This window comes from Papio anubis, unplaced genomic scaffold (genome assembly GCF_008728515.1).
Source record: "Papio anubis isolate 15944 unplaced genomic scaffold, Panubis1.0 scaffold37, whole genome shotgun sequence".
Taxonomy (NCBI): Eukaryota; Metazoa; Chordata; class Mammalia; order Primates; family Cercopithecidae; genus Papio; species Papio anubis.
This window is the reverse complement of record NW_022163852.1, coordinates 458999-478271: the sequence shown is the minus strand read 5'-3', so window position 1 is coordinate 478271 and position 19273 is coordinate 458999. Positions and strand designations below refer to the sequence as shown.

Below are 19273 nucleotides of genomic sequence, written 5' to 3'. Positions count from 1 at the left end.
AGATTACATATAATGTGCACACTGTGAGTCGCATTTGCAGAATTATTTTTGCCACCTCTAGCACTATCTGAAACCAACACTGAATAGCAATAGTACTTGAGCTTCTAGTTGCAAGAAAAAGCAACTTTAAAAATTAAAAATCAAAAATTTAAAAAGAAAAAAAGGAAATGTGTTATCTGGGGAATTTACCTTTATGGGAGAATTCTTGGGAAGATAGCAGTTTTCTCTCAATACAATTGTGTTGTCCTCTGTTAAACCTCTGTTGTCCCTTAAAATCAGCCCACATGAAAAGAAGACAATGTTCTTCTTCAAAGCTCTGATGGATGACTTTAGAGACTGTTTCAGGAACACTCTGTCTTTTTGCTGAGATGTTGGTAGAATACAATAGATAACATTTACCGAGCTCACAGGGGGGTCGCTGCTTGCCCACAGCAGTTTGTAAGCTGTTGGTTGTGGCATTAAATTTAAAGTTCCCCAAAGTGAAGCAAAAATGTATAATAATGCTATTCTTGTACTGGTTGCAGGGTTTTTGTTCGGGCATTATGGGGGTATTGAGTTGTTTAAATATCAATACTTTTATGTTCTCATATAATTGTCTTAGAATAATCACTGTTTTGTGCTGATAAAATACTTTTAATCTAGGATTCTCGCAGATTCCCTATCCCCCACATATATTTGAGTGATAAACTTGTTGAAAGTTCAACATGTCAAGGATGACTTGCTCTAGCAAGCTGTAGTCTTCCCAGGCCCCCACCTTTCCTAGTTAGAGGATTGTCCTGATGAGACCAAAAGATCAGATTTAATACAGCGCAGCAGACTTAGAACACAGGAAAATAGTCTTTTGTCGCCTTCAGTTTACCCCTATCCTTAGCCACCTCTCTCGTAAGTGAAGGTAAAAGCAACTAGATGAGAGTGTGGATCATTCTCACCAAATTGCTATCACTGGCAGTGAAAAATGGCTCCAAAAGATGATCTTATTTGGTGGGCCAAATGTGAAGAGCATTATGTTAAGATAAAATCAGTAACAATTGCATCCTAAGATGCCATTTATTGCATTTTTTCTATATGCCAAACACTGGGCTAAACACTGAACAAGCATGATCACTTTTAACTTTCAACAACTCTGGGGATAACCCAGAATGGGGATAACCATTCTACAGAGGAGGGGAACTGAGGATCAAAGAGGTTAAAATTTTTGCACAAATTCACAGAGAAGTGTGAGCTGGGATTTGAATTTAGGTGTCTCATCCCAGAGCTTCTCAACCACGTCTCCACAGCCGTGCTGTATACCAATTGTAAGCATGCATATTTCTCAGTCTTTGGATTCATTATCTGGATATAAAATTCACAGACTAATAAAAAGAAGTATGTAGTGAGAAGTGTGCTCAAGCCAAGCAGCCCATGAAAGGCCGTACAATAGAGGGCAAAGTGAAAGCCACATGCAGGACTGTGGAATACTGTGGGGATGTTTCATACAATACTGAATGCCATGTTTGGTGGAAGACATTGCGTGAAAATAAATATGTAGGCCATCGCTACCCGTGTGTGCACTTGCTGTCATGGAGCAAACTTCCAGTGACCACCAAGAATGAACCACAGTGAACTAGAAGATGTGTCCTCTGATAAACAATGTCTGTGATGTAGCCACACAGGAAAAGCCTTGGTTTGAACCTCTGGGGAGCCCGTTTCCTAAGAGACTCTGGGGCACAACAATAAGAGCTGCTGTTTACTGAGAGTCTCCTGTCCCCCCAAGCACTGTAGCTATCTCAGTTTGGTTTTAGGTGGGTAAGATCCCCATGCTACAAATGAAGAAACTGATGCTCAAAGAAATTTCCCTAAGGTCAACCACATCAGTGGCAGAATTGGAACAGTAAGTGTTCTTGATGACTAAAATAGTTGGAAATACACATCAGGGCTAAAATCTCATGAAGGTTCCCTAATTAAATTCACAAGGTAGACTTTGCTTTGAAGTGAAGTGAGATACCTTCTAAATCCAAAGTCTGTTTAATATTTTCCACCATTAGAATAAATGCACACTTAAGCCAAAGTACAAGAAGAGGAATTCCATGTGGAAAACTGCAGGTGAGTCTAGTTAGGCCAAGAGGTATGAAAGGCTGGGGAGTTGTCTGGCATACCTGGTATTTGCACCATCAGCATCTTGCACTTAGTGGATGCTAAGCAAATATTTGTGATTTGTTTCAATAGCAGGGATGTTTGTCTGAATATTTAAATATTCACCCTAGTTTGGTTTTACTTTGGTAGACTGACTCCATGTTCACTCTGGCAGAATTTCAACTTATACGTGTCAGCCTTAAATAACAAGGTTCAGAAAATATGATAAAGTATAGCATTTATTTGAGCCCAAACTTGAGGATAGCCACCTGGGAGTACAGATTCAAGTTGCCTTGCACACTAGGATTAACAGCAGTTACAAGTGAATTTTTAAAGGAAAAAATAAGAGGCAGTTCCTAAATTGTTTACCAAGAATTTATATTTAAATAACATAAGCTATTGGCCAAGCACGGTGGCTCATGCCTATAATCTCAGCACTTTGAGAGTCTGAGGCAGGACAATTACTTAAGCCCAAGAGTTTGAGAGCAACCTGGGCAACATAGCAAGACCCCAATCTCTACAAAAAATTTAAAGCCAGGCACGGTCGCTCACGCCTGTAATCCCAGCACTTTGGAAGGCCAAGGCGGGTGGATCACGAGGTCAGGAGATCGAGACCATCCTGGCTAACACGGTGAAACCCCATCTCTACTAAAAAAAAAAAATACAAAAAGTTAGCTGGGTGTGGTAGCACACGCCTGTATTCCCAGCTACTTGGGACGCTGAGGTAGGAGAATTGCCTGAACCCAGGAGGCAGAGGTTGCAGTGAGCCAGGATAGAGCCAATGCACTCCAACCTGGGCGACAGAGCAAGACTCTGTCTCAAAACAAAAACAAACCTCCCCCTCCCACCAAAAAATTTAAAAACTAGCTGGGCATATTGGCACATGCCTGTCGTCCCAGTTACTCGGGAAGCTGAGGGAAAAGGATTAGTGTGAGCCCAGGTCGAGGCTGCAGTTAGCTATGATCGTGCCATTGCACTCCAGCCTGGGTGACAGAGTGAGACTCTGTCTCAACAAAATTTTTGTAAACCAGCTGGGCGCGGTGGCTCATGCCTGTAATCCCAGCACTTTGGGAGACCAAGGTGGGCAGATCACCTGCGGTCGGGAGTTCAAGACCAGCCTGACCAACGTGGTAAAACTAAAAATACAAAATTAGCCAGACGTGGTGGTGCACGCCTGTAATCCCAGCTACTCAGGAGGCTTGAGGCAGAAGAATCGCTTGAACCTGCGAGGCAGAGGTTGTGGTGAGCCGAGATCACGCCACTGTACTCCAGCCTGGGCATCAAGAGCAAAACTCTATCTCAAAAGAAAGAAAAAAATAATTTTTTTGTAAACCCATAAGCTATTGTTCTTTGTACCACAGATCCCGGTAACATGAAGATAATGGAGGCAGCATCTAGTCAGAAACCAAACAGCTTTAAATAGTTCCCCACCACCACTCCTGCATGGGGGGAGCGTGACTGAAGTCCCATATCATGTCTCTCAGGGTGTGATAAATTTTGCATAACTCGTATAGCTCAAATGGTTCTGAGCTATTTTTCTTTTCTCAATGGATAAAGTTTTAGCCTGAGATGTACTTTCCTTCTGTGTTTCTTGACCCTTTTAAAAACTGTATTGGTATTTTGCAATTCAGAATCTATTACATTATGGAAGGGGGTCCAAAAACCTTGAGAGCCATCTTGTAGTTAAAGCATCTTCCTCACGTGTTCCTGGATCTACAACATGGGATAAAATTCTTACGTTAGTTTCAGAGTTAAAGAGTTTAACTTTTTTTTTATTGCTTTCTTGTCATCACAATTACAATTACGCCTCATTATTTATTATTATTTTGCATTCTCCAATATTTAAAAAAACACAATTTAAAACTTCCCATGTATAAAAACACTTACATTTTAAAACATCACTGCCAGCATGTGTGTGTGCTCATGTGTGAGTACAGATGTGTATAGACAGACATGTACATTTTTAAAGACTTAGTTGTCTCTGCAGTGAAGACAATATGTTTTATTTTTTGTTCCTTATACTTCTCTGTATTTTCTATATTTGCTTCAATAAGCTGGTGTAACTTTTAATTTTTTTAATTAAAAAAATTTTTAGCCTAAAATTACACTTAAACATTAGCAGCTGCTGCTGGGGAAAGATGGACAAATTGCCCAGGCAGCCACATTAGAAGAAGAAAGCCATTTGAGTACAGTTAGGTACTTATTTTTATTGAGACAGCATCTTGCTGTGTCACCCAGGGTTTTGCTCTGTTGCCACAGCTCACTGCAGCCATGACCCAGGCTCAAGTGATCCTCCCACCTCAGGCCCCTCTCCCCGGCCAGTAGCTAAGACTACACGCAGGCACAGACTGGCACCACCACACTCGGCTAATTTTTTTTTTTTTTTTTTTGAGGCAGGGTCTCACTATGTTGTCCAGGCTGGTCTTGAACTCCTGAGCTCAAGTGATCCTCTCACCTTGGCTTCCTAAAGTGCTGGGATTACAGACAAGTCATGGCAGCTGGCTGAGTACAGTTATTCAGCATAAGCATAACAAAAACAGAATAGTAGCCCAGTTCCTGTGTTAATGAAATAGTAAGGGTGTAACTAGGGCAAGCTGGCCCTGTTTATGTCACATGAATTTGTTATAGAAAGCACTCTTGAGAACACAAACAAAAGAAAAAATTTTAGAAACATACTCACATTTTAATATAAAATGGACTGTGTTTTGTGGCTCTCTGATAATTTTCAACATCAGTCTCCTTAAGAAGGGAGTCAGATGTTCTGGAGAGATCCAAATATAATACAGTCTCATAGGGAACAAAATAAGGAGTTGCCGTGATAAACTTTTTGCTTTGCCAGGTGTGTACTACAATGATTGGTTGACATCATCCAAAAATGAACTAAAATCACAAATTCATTTTCACAGATTTCTTGTTAGAACTTATGTTGTTTCCTTAAGAAAATGCAACTATATTAACTCTTGGCTATTGCAATCAAGAATAAAACAGTCAAGGGGAAAAAAAAACAATGGCCAAATTTATAAAGTTATGTGTATTTGGCTTTGAAATATTTTTGGAACGTGACATTGGCCTTGCTTAGGTAAATAATCAATTTGCCATGTCTTATAACATATCTTTTTGAAGGCATTGAGAAGAGATCGAGAAACACTCAAACTGAATGTACTTGTGATAATTATCAAGCCGTAATGCAAATAACAGAAAGGTGATTGTCCTATTCCCTGCATGACATCTTTCTCTTGGTAATTTGAAGAACAGGGTCTTTCAATTACCTTTTTTGCCTTCCTACTACAGCAATAGCTCACCTGTGATGAATCTGTCCTCTCGCAACCTTCGCTGTCACAAACCATCTGAGAAGTTAGGAAGTCAGCAAATAGGCCTTTAGGTTGCCAAAACAGAATCCCAAAGTTCAAGCACTACAGTGCATGCACTTGATTTCAGAGAAAATCTCTTTAGACCCAGTACATCCTATTTATAATTGGTTTTTACACAAGCTTAGTTAACTGGTTGGGTTCCAAGACATAGCTAATTCTAAGACAAAATATTAATTACAAGTAGAGGGAGGGCCTCATAAGATCTAGCATATGACTACAGAAAGAAGGAAAACAATAGATGAAGGAGGAAGAAAAAACATAAAAAGGAAAACAACCAGGGCACTTAGTGTTGGGCCAAAATGTCATATAAATCTTAGAAGGCCTTCAGAGCATTATAGCGTAAACAATAGTTTAATACTTTTTTCATAAGTGTCTAGTAGATTTTTTTGAGAAGAGTAAAATACTCTTTATTTGGTATTACACTTTGGTGTGTAATATTAAATTTCTTTATTTGATTTTTATTAGATTTTGTTATTTATAAGATTTTATTATTTATAAAGTATATTTGATATTACAGTACATGCCAAAGTGTAATATCAAATAAAAAATATTTAACTCTTCTCAACTATCACACTTTAGTGTACAATATCACTCTAAATATTGCACTTCTCTAAAGTCTACACTAAAATACCTTTCTATAAGTAAAGGAAACCATTTTAGATACAGGGAATTCTAATTAGATTGGCATAGTCAAAGCCAAAAATATAAAGTAGACATTGCTACCTTATCTTCAGCCCTTGCCTGTAAGAGGCAAAAGAACACAAAATACAGGTGACTCTTGCTTGATTCTGAGACAGTGAAGGAACTTCCCCAGTATTTAAATATATTCACATAACTAGTTATATAAATCTAAACATAAAACCAGTTTCCAATAGGTTTTAAGGTGGTATTCATCTTTATGAAAAGTTGAACATTACTAATGAAGTCCAACCATATCTTCAGAAGGGGGAAACAGTGACAGCAGTTACTGAATCAAAATTACTATCAAAATTCAAAGAAACATCGAACATACTCATTTAACCACAATCCAGTCTTAGTTAACAGGACTGCCCAACAAAAATATTCTGTCAGATGTTAATGATCTGAATTCTGGTATATGAGATCTATTAAATCATGGTACACATTAAAAAGTCATGAGATGTTCCTGTTTTGTAATAAACAAGACAGTGGCCAACTAATTAATGCTCGTTAGTTTTTTTGAGATAGGCTATCAAGTCTGCCCTTTCTGCTTTCTTCTTAATGCTAGTGAAGATCAATTTTGTTCCAGGGATGAACTTTTTGGGATTCTTCAAATACTCCATCAGTGTTTCCTGTCCCCAGGTGATGCTTTTGTTTTCACTGGCATCTGTGTAAGTGAATCCAAAGGCCTGAGCTGTCCTCTGTCCAGAGACCATGGAGATGTGGCCCAGTCTTGTGTTTGCCTCCCTTTCCCACAGTGTGGCACTGGGCATACTTCTAGACAAAAATCTTGCTTTTCTCAACATCACCCATATTTAATTCTCTCTTTCGTCATTGGCACTACTAAGGTTCCCATTCAGAGGCTAGACATCCTGCTCTCCAAATTTCTAATAAATTTTAAAATAAAATTTCTGATGACTGTTTATCATCAGGAAAGTAAATTCTATTCAAAATTCTCTAAAAAGAAGAGAAATATGTCATAATTTAGAAATGTTCCTTTAAAAATATTTATGATAACTGCCGTCTTTGTTTTCATGTGTTTACTTGGATAAAAATCCAGCTATTTGGATATTCAGCTATCCCAATTACTTACTAAAGCTCTAATCAGCTGAGATTCATTGCTATTTGCTCTGGTGATGTTCTAAAATACATGATCACAGAGATTTCTGAAGTTCGGATTTACTTCATTATATTCTTTGAGAGAACTATCCAGAGAGTAACTTCTATTTCCAGTTTGCAGAATGTTTCTCTTGTAGCCCAAGGGAATGAATGTGTTCCTTATGAATACAGGTAGACTTGACCAACTGGAGGACCAAGTACAGAATTTCCTATGTTTATAATGTCTCCATCCCAGAGTTTGTAACAGTTCATTATGGTTATTTAAACTCAAGCAAGGCTGAACTTGTATCTCATTACATAATAGTACAAAGTAACTCAGCCAAAACTTTGTGTTCACTCCCCTGGCCTTTTTTGTCTTGTAACCACCACCTCTGTGATTTTTGCTGCTTCCAAATAAAGGCCAAACCACATGTGTCATCTTCTACATCCTCTTGTAGTGCCAGAAAGCCCCACTCTCTAGTTCTCCGATAACCATAACAGTTGTGAGCATTCTAGATCTTATTTAACTTAAGACAGTGGGTTAATTTTAGGTATGACTATAGAGGGATAATGCAAATTCTTTCACAGCAACTTGAAGTTCAGCCTTCACAGAAGCAGAGAGTACTACAGGTGGCAGAAAGTTATTCCTGCCAGCAAATAGTAGTAGAAGTTTCTTTAGAACAAAAGGAGAAAAAGACACATCCAGTCTCAGTGGGATTAAATTAGACAGTGGGAGTTGGCTACCTAAACAGTACTTTTTTGGGTACTTATTGCTGCTGAAGCGTTTGGGGATGTACTGTGCATAAATACATGATCTGATAAATCTTTTCCTTCTCCTTTATCACTGGATTGGGGTGGACAAACAAGTGTTCCTCGAGGCAAAATGGCAAGCCACTGTATTCACAAAAGGAAGATAAGGAAGTACAAACTAGATACATGAATGGTGAGGGGAAACATCTATTGTAATTTGCAAGGTTTCTTCATTTACGAAGGCTTTTAGGAAGAAGTGAGGTTTGAATCAAAGATGGAGCCTCCCGCAGAACCTGAAATGATGAAGAGAAAGGGGAAGCCGTGAACTTCCAGGCACAGAGGATCTCTTTCCTGGCCAATAGACTCATGAAACAGGGTTATACCTCTTTTATCACAAAAGATGCCGCCTTTGGGTTATGGTCCACAGGCACATTCCCCAGTCAATGACAGTATCTTCACCTGCAGAGTGAACACGAGAACTGAGAAAATAGCCTGGACACTCAGAATAGGAAAAACACTTCCCTAAAATATTTAGACAAGTAATACAAAGTTTATTTTAGGTAGCTGCCTTAGTTCTCTGCTTTTACATGACGTGTTCAAAAAAGAGAAGAGGCGGGATAGAAATGGGGTGGAGGTGAGAATAAACGGCTTAAATTCAGAAGTTGTCAAGCCAGATTTTTCTCCTGCCTGTTTCTATTTATGAAACTTTGCACAGCACCCTCAATTTTGAGGGTAGATTTAGAATGTATTTTCACTTGGCGATGGGGAACACAGATCCCCTTGTCCACAACTGGGTGGGTTTACAAGAAGAGAAAGCATGAAATAAAGATGAGAGAGACACCCAGGATGAGATCCGGTTTTTCCTAAACACTCACCTGAAATGCCAGACACTCCAAAAGCTTCTGCATTTACAGAGAGTGAGAAATCTCTCTGCTGTCTGTGCTTCATTGGAAAGTAGAGGGACTATTGCTCTTTCAAGTGGGGGAGATTTGTGTAACAGAAAGAAACAGCAGAAAATAGGTCAGCAAAGTCAAGTGACCTGCACAGATGGGTGTTTTGAGATGTGTAAGCCGAGGTTCTACAGTCACTACCCAGATTCACTTACAAATATCAGGAGTAAAGGCCGGAAATAGAAACATTTTCCAGGCAGGAAGGAGTGGGGAAGAGGGAGAAGTGGGTTATCTTTTTTCCTTCAAATCACTACCATTTCCAGCATTTGAAAAAACATTTTCTTAAAGTCACTTTGCTCAACAGATGACAGTATTTCTTGGGAAAGTAGTAAAAAAAAAATTCAAGCAATTTTTTTCCCTTTCAACCACCACCTTCCTTTTCTTCCCACCTGTGAATATGAATACAAGACAATTTCATTCTTAGGGTACTTTATTGGCCCCATTCTGCTTGAATATCCCAACATCGTGCAGTCACTTCTTGTTTCAAACAGTAACCCTAGTACCAAGCAGAATTTTGACATCGCCACTAATTCTTTTGAACAAGGCTGTGTTGGCAAATATGAAACAGGGTAGACGTTGGCAAGTGCTTTCAGAATAATTATAGGGTTTCTCGAGTAGTACAGTATAAATAATTGCTGGTTTAAAAGCGTTATTGTGAACGGCAATTTATACTAAAATTTATATTTGCTCCTTGAAACCAATATATGTCGAGAGTGCCTCACTCCCTCTCCTACCTCCCCACCTTGAGCTCTCAAGGGCTTTGGAAGCTTTTGATTTTATTACACTTTTAACTTAGCAAGGCAACTACAAGGCATGTCTAGGCCATAGTAAATAAGGGTAAGAGTAATGCATTTAATCAATGGCCATGAATGAAGTAATGAAACTGTTTCAGCTCTGGCCACCTGGTGTGCTCCCAGGATACTGATGTACAGAAAGGCCATTTTGGTACAGAGAGAAGCTAAGAACTGCAGTGGCATCACTTTTGCCTGGCAAGTAGGGCACACTGAAGATTATCACCTCTTCTTTGGCTTATGATGGCGTGGATGCAGGGCACAGAGGACCAAGACACAGGAAACTCTTGGAGATAATGCAGCTCTAAAATGGCCACAGAGACTTATTAAAATATATTTTTTCTTCTCTGTGGAAATTTTAATTTTATCCTATGGTACATTAAAAATGGGTGGCTACATCAGAAAAGCAGGGGGTGAGCATGGGGGAAAGAAAGCCTTGATGGCTGGGGGAGAATGGTTTTAGAAGGGCTCTTCTCTCTTCTCTTTGGGTGAATGCTAAATAGCAGTCCTTCTTTTCCAAACAGGTGACCGTATGTGTCATCTTCTTGTCTGTTGATCCTAGTGGCTTCTCTTACCCAGCCTGAGAACTCCCCTGAGATTTTTCACATCCTGAATGTTTCTTACCAAAGTAGCTAGAGTTCTAGGATAATGTGTTTTTTGTTTCAACTGCGGTTCCTGGTTTCTGCTCTCTAAAGCCCTTTTAAGCCATATTTTCCATGATTGTTCAGTGCTGGCTTTGGTATTTAAATAAGCCTTTCAATGGGTCATTAGCCCTGTAATTAATTCTAGCTATTTTTAAATGGTGCCTTGGTTATTAAAGAGCCGCCATATTCACGACAGTCTTGTCTTTCTTGGAGAATTACTAAGCATTTGCTGATTTTTTTTTTTTAGTGCCAAAAATATTATGATTTTTTCTCATGGTGAATATATTTCTCATTGATAGGAAGAGTCAATCTTTTTGAATGAGGACAGAAAATATTTAACTGTTACAGTTCCATATAATAGCCTTGTGCTTTTATTTTTCTTTCAAATAATCACAAAAATACCCATCCTGTACCCCAGGCCCTGTCAGAGCTGTATGTATTTTACTTTACTTACATTTTAAAAAATCAGTATCAGCAAATCACAGTACTTCAATTGGAAATAACTTTACAGTGAAAGAGAAGTGACTGGATTAAAATCACTTACTCAGTGTTAGAGAGGAAAAAACCCAACTTCTTCCTCTACCCACTTATATTCAGTGTCTGGGGCCCCACAAAATAAACTTACAAAAGACAGGTTAACAGGAGAGAAAGGATTATTTTATATGCATATGAGGGGGCCTCACAGAAATTAAGTGAAAACCCCCAGGAAGGTCATCAGATCTGGAGACTTATATACCATTTTAAGAAAGTGCAATAAACTTATGGAGAAGTGACAAAATAAAGGAAAATGGTTTGAGGCTTCTAGGGGCCATAAATTGTGGGAAGGTAAATGTATGTGGGAACTAATGGAAGACAAGGGTTACTTCAATAAGGTTTGTTTTAGCAGATTTAAGTCAGTGCCCATCTGTAGTGATAAGTGTTGTCTCCTCTTCCTGGTATGGGTTGGGGCAGAGGGTACCTTTACAAGGGGAAATGTATGCCTTGCTTATAACCAGATAGGGGGAGGGTAGAGAGCTTTTTCTGTTGTTTCTCAGTTGCTTTCAGCTCAAAATAATCTTCATGCCAGAGTGTCATAATTTGGGGTAGCATATTCTGATCTTCTCACCGGTTAGTTGAAGAGCTAAAATTAGAACTTAAACCATCTGACTCTTAGCCCATTCTTTTGATTTCTCTATGCTTTATTATGTAATATTAAAATAGCTGTTAGTCTCCGTGATACTACTACAAGAGGCTTACCAATTCTAATATTAGAACCAACCAACAAGCCTGGCTCCACACCCTTGGCACATGTCACAATCAATCACAGCACAGTGCATCTCAACCAGCCCCCAAGCATTCACTTGAAATCCATGTGACTCGGAATATGAGCTGAAACTCACTTGCCATCTTGACCTTATAGTAATCCCAGGATAAAGCAGTAATTCCTGGTTCAGAAAAGCAGATGGAGATTAACTTTGATTATTGAGTATTATCTGGGATCAGATAAAAATATCAATAGCTCATATAACAATAGTAATAGCAGTTACCATTGTATGCCAGGCATTGAGCTAGTTGCTTACATATATTCTTGCATTGAAGCCTCATAACAGCCCTGTGAAGTAGTTACTGTTATCTCTGTGGTAAAGATTAGGAAATAGAGGTTTGGAGAGGTTAAATAACTTGCCCATGATCACAGTGCTAATAAGTAGAAGATTTAGCACTGGGGTCCAAGGCTATCTGTAAAGCCAGTCCTTGACATCTAACAACATATATGGAGAGGTCCATGTGCTGACCACTTGCAGCCCAGCCCTAGATGTCGCAAGAGTAGTTATTAACTTTCTCACCTCCAGCCTTTTCTTTTAATCCTGTGAATTCCTTTGACATCTGTGGGTGGCAGGCTCTAGTAAATGTAGTTCAGAAGAAGATGCCTGCCCCAATTGATTTTTTAGACACTTTAATTTGTGTTGGTTCTTGCCGTAGACTTTCCACACTAGAAGGAAAGACCTGAGGCTGTAATTGGGTATTTTAATAACCCTTTCATTCCACTCCAGGGTAGTAGATATTACATGCTAGAAGCAGGTGGTAGGATTTCCTAATTTATTCCTTTGGAGCACCTGCTGTGTGTCAGGCACGGAGGCAGGCACTGGGAAGATAGGATGGAGAAGAATGACAGGTTCCTGCTCTATACATCTTATTCTTAATGTGTGGAGACAGCTTATAAATATGTGGCATTCCAGGGAGTGATAAATGCTTCGAAGAATGAATGTAGGTATTCATAGCAGGTGACTTGCGGGGAGAGGACTAGGGATGCCTTGAGTTTTTCATTTCCTGTGGACCCTAGGACAAATATTAAGAAAAACTTTTCAAAAAGCAAGATAAGCTGTATCTCTAAATATGACTGCAGTGCACTTGTGGCTAGGACGGAGACTGAGGAAAATGTAAAATAGACATGGTATAATTTAGTGTAATTTTCCTGTTTGACACCACTATCATTTTCCCAGTCTTCTGGGCCCTTCTCTCCCTGATAACTCTCTGCATCGTGTTCTACCTACGGTGCAAGGCTCATTGCCTCTCTCTAACACCACCACTGTGAACCATGAAGGATCCTGTGTTTTGTGTCCTCAAAGTCAGGTCCCCTGTGGCTACCGAAGCTCAACCAGCTACATTGATAAAAGAGCCTCGGCTCACTCTTCCCAAGTGCATTGTTTCTGTTCACACTGGTTCTGTTTTTCTCTGTGAAATGAGGAGGTTGGGATAAACCCTAGTTGAAAAGGTGGCAGGAGAATGAACAGATGGTGGCAGTATCACCTTGGTGTTCCCCAGCTTGGTAACCTTGAGACAGTCACGTTACCTCTCAGCCTCAGGTGCCTTGCATGAAAAGAAAGGGGTTTGATTTGTTAATCACAGAGGACTTTAGGGCCTGGTTTTGAATGATTTAAAAGGTTCCATGTAGCTCCTTAGAGTACACTAAACAAAACAAAAACTATAATTTTTTAGAGGCTGTGCATCTCTTTCCAGAGGAGTTTCAGACCAGGAAAGAGGACAGTAGTACAGTATCATTGTGGGGCTGTAGGAAAAATTATTCAAGGTCTTTTAACTTTCCTTCCTGAGGACAGTTAGTGAGGGAAATGAACTCTTATGAGGTTGTTAATGAGATCAGAGCAAAGATGGGTCTTTGTACTCCCAAACTATGTTTAATTTCTTAAACTTTAGAAATGGCAGGTTTTAACTAAGTCAGCCAGATCAGAATGTGAGAACCGAGCAGGGACCAGGATGAGCCAAAGCATCAGAATCACTTACTTGTGAAACTGACCGGCTTCTGCTTGTTATCTGTCATTTTACTCCATATTGAGGTCAGAGTGGTAAAACTATTATGCAGTATACATTTCCTTTTGCTTAAAAGACATGAGATTATCAAAACAACAGGGAAGGGACGTTACTCACTGTCACCAGTGATTTTCAAATGCTGAAAATAATTGTGCCTAGATATAGTCTCCATAAATATATTAATGTGTTGCATATTCCCTATATAGCTATAGTTATTTCTTAATTGATTTCACTCTGGAATACTGTGAAATCGCCTTATGGAAATCTGAAACATAAAAAGATACTACTTACTTTGTAGCTATGCTGTTTTCTTCTAAAGGTGTTGGTTAAGTGTGATGAAGCATCAGTGGTCCACACAGTGACTCTTCCAGACAAATTAAATTAGCAGAAGGAGCAGCAAAACCAGCAGTTATGCAAAATGTTTCTTTTTGTTTTCTTTAATTGTGGTAAAGAGTTCATTCAATTTTGAAAGCTTATTTTTATATGCCTATCTTCCATGAAGTTTTGAGGTGTAAATTCAGCCATTCATTGCTTGAGCTTTTATTATTTCAGACTTAGGGTAGTATTACTTCTGTTCCCTCATCATCCCCTTGGAGAGTCACCATCTACATGATAATATATACTTCTATTTACATCTTTTTCTGAGTGTCCTTGAGCCTTAAGGAAAACAAACAACATCAAAACACATTAATTCTTTTCCATTGAAAGCTGATCCATGTGTGCGCTGACAATAACTTTAATCCTTTTAATGTCCAAGTGAGGAAGACTGAAAACTGGTAACACTTTCATTGATACTTTTTAAATATGCTCTTACAGCAAAAAAAAGTTTGATATCTTTTTAGTGACCACTTAAAGGAGAAACTATGGATGCATAAGTTATAAATTCTGTGGCTTTTAATATTTTTTGAGATGAATGTGTTTGGGGTTGAATACGAACAAGTTAAAACTTTAAAATTTCCATCTAAATTTCAAGTCTTAAATGTTCCTCTTTTTTTTCTTTTTCTTTTTTTCTTTTGAGACGGAGTCTCGCTCTGTTGTCCAGGCTGGAGTGCAGTGGCGCGATCTCGGCTCACTGCAACCTCCGTCCCCCAGGTTCAAGAAATTCTCTGCCTTTCTGTGCTTCAGCCTCCTAAATAGCTGGGATTATAGGCGTGTGCCACCACACCCAGCTAATTTTTGTATTTTTAGTGGAGACGGAGTTTCACCATCTTGGCCAGGCTGGTCTTGAACTCCTGACTTCACGATCCACCCACCACGGTCTTTCAAAGTGCTGGGATTACAGGCGTGAGCTGCCACGCCCAGCCCCTCTTCTATACTTTTTTCAAAGTCAGAAGCAGCTCAAATATAGACAATTACATCTTCAGCCACTTAGTTTTCGAATATCACCTTTGTTTCATAAAATGAGCTATGTTGTTCTTACAATTCGATTGATGGCCAGAAGAAAATCAGATACTTGATAAAAAGTAGGATTTTTTTTTAAAAAACACTGGTATCCTATTGTAGGCTGTTTCATAATACACATAGTAAAATATGAATTCTTTGTTTTGTTTTGTTGATTGGGAAGGAGATGGGAGAGGGTGGAGAGTGACATTACAGTTTGAATTTATAATTTGAAAGCAGAGAAAATGGATGAAATAAAAAGATTACCACATAAGTATCGCCAGATCCCCCCTCCCACACACACATACCTATCCCCAGGCAATCTTTCTGTGGGAATTTACCTTGGTGTTTAAAAATCATTGCAATATAAAAGTGATATTAAAAATAGTATACTACCACTGTAGGAAGTATGACAAACATGTGAGATCCTGAGAAACTGCAGAATATTTTCTCATCCAAAGTTTAGCACCTTGGTCTTATAGTGTTTGACACCAAAAAACATAGCAAATACTGTTTCATATTTAGCCTATTCCCTGATGCCTTGTTTCTTAAATTAATTCATGGGCAATGAATGGGGGAGGAAAAATAACAACAACAAATATGCCCTGGTGATATAGTAAATGCCACTTTCCAACACTCACTCCCTACCTAAGAAAATCGCTTTATTTTCTTCTCTCGTGCCCAGCTTGATTGCAGAGAGCAAGAGAGTAGATGGAAACTGTGAGGTTTTTTAACGTTATATCATTAACTCCATCCAACACAACAGGCTTCATTCCTTGTTTCTCATAACTCTGGGATGAAGCATGGTGTTTTGTTACCTGTTTACAAAATAGGCAACAGACACACAACGTAAGAGCTGCTACATATCATAGAACATATCGAGAATGCCAGAGATTCTTCCTGTTTTCTTCCACAAGACATGTTAAACTGTGTGTATCAAGTTTAACAGGACCAATGTAAAGCTACTTGATTACATTTTTATCCACAACATTATTTTAAACTAATGCTATTTACTGTGAAGTGTAGTATTTATACTTCTTGCCTCTCAGCGCTTGAGGGTTTCATCATTACCTTACAGTATTTCTCAGAAAAGAACACATTCGCCCCTGGAAATTGTTGGCTGACTTTAGCAAATTCAGGCCACCTATTCATTTAAGACTGTTGTGTGTGTTTGATTATCTAGAATGAACTGCCTTAAGAGTCTCTTTTGGAAAAGTACTAGCACAGTGCCCAAAATGCCAGGGAGTGGAAAGTCATGGTCTCAGCGGGGAAATGACTGCAGTGTTCGTGGAGACAGTGTTTTCGCTTGGCTGACATTAATGACAACCCAATGCTACGCACTCACTGAGTGTTTTCATTTCAGAAGAGCATCAAAACCACTGAGTCCTTTCAAGTCGTCTTCTTTTACTGTGAAACCAGAAACCAGGCCGACGACTACTTTCAGTAATAACCTATGTCCCAACTGCAGGCTGAAGTTAACTTTTTGTCATATAATTTTCTAATTTCTGTGTAGGGTTAGTTGTAGCAAACAACTTAGTTTCTTTCAGAGCATAACATCAGAAAGCGTATTTTCATGCAGCAATGATGGGTAATGAAATCAGAATTTCCACAAAGTCTGCCCTAATTGAACAGCATTGTCAGGAGAAATAAAACGTGAGACTCAAGAGTTTTCTCCCAACGTCATTTATGTTATTAGGTAATGAAGCTGATTTTATTTTAACAAACGTACTAGGAGGTAAACTTCCACGTGAACACTGCCCCTTCAAAGCAGGCAACTGGGAAGGCTAAATGTCCGTGTCCATAATGCTGTCACTGCCAAAAGCTAATATATAACTCCTCTTCTGAAATGGCTTTCACCTCCTTTAGCAATGTTTTCATATTCTCCATAGTGGCCATAGTTCTCCTGGAAAACTGAGCTTGATATTTGAAAACAACCAATAGTTAATGTTCTGAAAAAGGTAAGTGAAGAAACCAAACCAGGTCATTTTCCTTAAAAAAAAAAAAAAAGGCCAGGCATGGTGGCTTACACCCGTAATCCCAGCACTTTGGGAGGCCAAGGTGGGAGGATCACCTGAGGTCAGGAGATCAAGACCAGCCTGGCCAACATGGAGAAACCTGTCTCTACTAAAAATACAAAAATTACCCAGGCGTGCTGTTGGGCACCTGTAATCCCAGCTACTCGGGAAGCTGAGGCAGGAGAATCCTTTGAACCCTGGGGGAGGTGGAGGTTGCAGTGAGCCGAGATGACGCCACTGCACTCCAGCCTGGGTGACAGAGCAAGACCCTATCTTAAAAAAAAAAAAAAAAAATGAGAGGGACTATAAAGTACAACTGTGTCTTATCTCATTGGCACTGAGAGCAACTGCATAAGAAGTAGCTCCAAGTAGTTTGGGGCAATGACAACATCAGAACTTTGACACTCCATCCTCATTTTGGTATCAAGGTTGGAGCCAGTGAATTTGTTGGAAAAAAATATTGGCCACTAGCTTTCTTCTAGAAAATTAATAGAGTGGATGACAACAAAGAACATTCGAAGGCTATCATCCACCACAGCATAGGAGTATCTCCACGCCCACAGTATATGTCAGATATCCAGATTACCCCACTGTTGATCGTACACATTTTCAGTTGTGTCAGAATTGCTACTCCCCTGACTAACAAACTTGTACGCAAGCAGTGAATGTGGGAAGCTGAATGGAGGGACAACACAAGGGAAAATCCTGCTGCTCAAAAGAACACAGAATGGTGACTTCATTGTCATAATCTGATAGTAATCAAGGACAATTCTGACTTCAGCCACCAGTTCAGAAATCACTAAGAGGCAGGAGGGTTTGGTCATGAGGCCGTTTGGTGCTTTTACTGCAGTCACACAGAATTCCCTGTTTCCAGGCTCGGCAAATGTCCGTTACGCAGCCTTGGGTTGAAGACAAGGGTGTGCTGGGGAATTTGATGTAAATTTTAGTTGTGACATTGAAACTTTCCCCATTGAAACTTTCCCCACAGGAAGTCCTTTGGAACTATCATCATTTTATTCCATTTTATGTTTAAAAATATAAAAATGGGCTTTATTAAAAGCCCATTTTTTTAAGGTTTATGAGCTGTTACTGAAGACTATACAGAACTGCTACCTATTTTCCCGTCTCTATCTGCTTCTCCTGGGGACTGTTTTGGCTGCAGATGGGGGAAAGAGCCACACTGGAGTGAAATGAATGATTACATTCCTGGAGAAGTCTCTCACGATCTCAAAATCCTTGGCCCACTGGTCATTTATAGCCATTGCTAAAATATGTGACCAATTTCCTTTAGTGTAACAATTATTCTCTCAGTAGACAAATATCCATCCAAATAACAATTTGTCCTAAATGAAATTCCTGGAATATTAAAATACATCATTAGTTTAGGAAATCTGTTAGTTGGCCCTCAAACTTTTTCATTTTTTCTTACATAATCCTTTCTTGCTCCCCATTGTTCAGTTAAAGTTGAATAAGAAGCGGGGCCTAGCAATGTCAACCGTGATGGAGATGCCACATAGCATTTGTCAGGTTCGGAGAAGGGTGAGAAACCATGTAGCAGGTGGAACGGATGGCTCCACAGCCCCTTGACTCCCTGACGTAGAGGAGACTGAAGGCAACATGATCACCACGTTCAAAAGTTGGCTTTCTCCATTTTAAGTTCTTCCTTAAAGCCTCTTTAAGGAAAGTCCCTGAAATGATACAGTAGAAAAATCACACAGACTTATTTAAAATGAATTCTATCACTGTTCCTGAGATCTCACCTGCCCCATTGAGGACATTTTGTTTTTGCAAAGTGCTTTGAAATGTGATAAAGGATCTTAAAGAGTATTTGTAAAATTATGCCCAAAGAAGACATTCTTTGAGGTTACTTTGCAGTGTCTGAAAGTCAAGAATGAGGAAGGAAAGGAAAATAATAGATTCACTGGAAAATGGACCACGCTAATTGGGCAGTGAAACATCCTTCCGTCACACCATTTACCTTAACAGACCAGAAGAGGGAAAAGGCTCGATTTTTCTCTCATAGATACCACGATTCACTCTCAAAAACATTCCTAAAATGGACTGATATTTCTCTGGTAGAGCACCTGTTTTGCTACCGACAATGTTAAGTTCCATACTAATCAGCTCGTCCAGCCTAACTGACAACTCAAAAAGCTGATTCCAAGAACAAGAAACTGG

At 39.3% G+C, this 19273-nt stretch overlaps 1 protein-coding gene across 1 annotated transcript in view; it reads left to right on the top strand.

Annotated features, from left to right (window-relative positions):
• The first annotated feature begins 4490 nt into the window (after positions 1 to 4490).
• LOC116273116 (nuclear receptor ROR-alpha-like) overlaps positions 4491 to 19273 on the top strand; it is a 73678-nt gene continuing 58895 nt past the window's right edge. The window contains exons 1-2 of the mRNA XM_031662055.1: positions 4491 to 6832; positions 8127 to 8202. Of these exons, the coding sequence (XP_031517915.1) occupies positions 6665 to 6832; positions 8127 to 8202 (244 nt within the window). The 5' untranslated portion in view covers positions 4491 to 6664. The remainder of the gene's footprint in view (positions 6833 to 8126; positions 8203 to 19273) is intronic.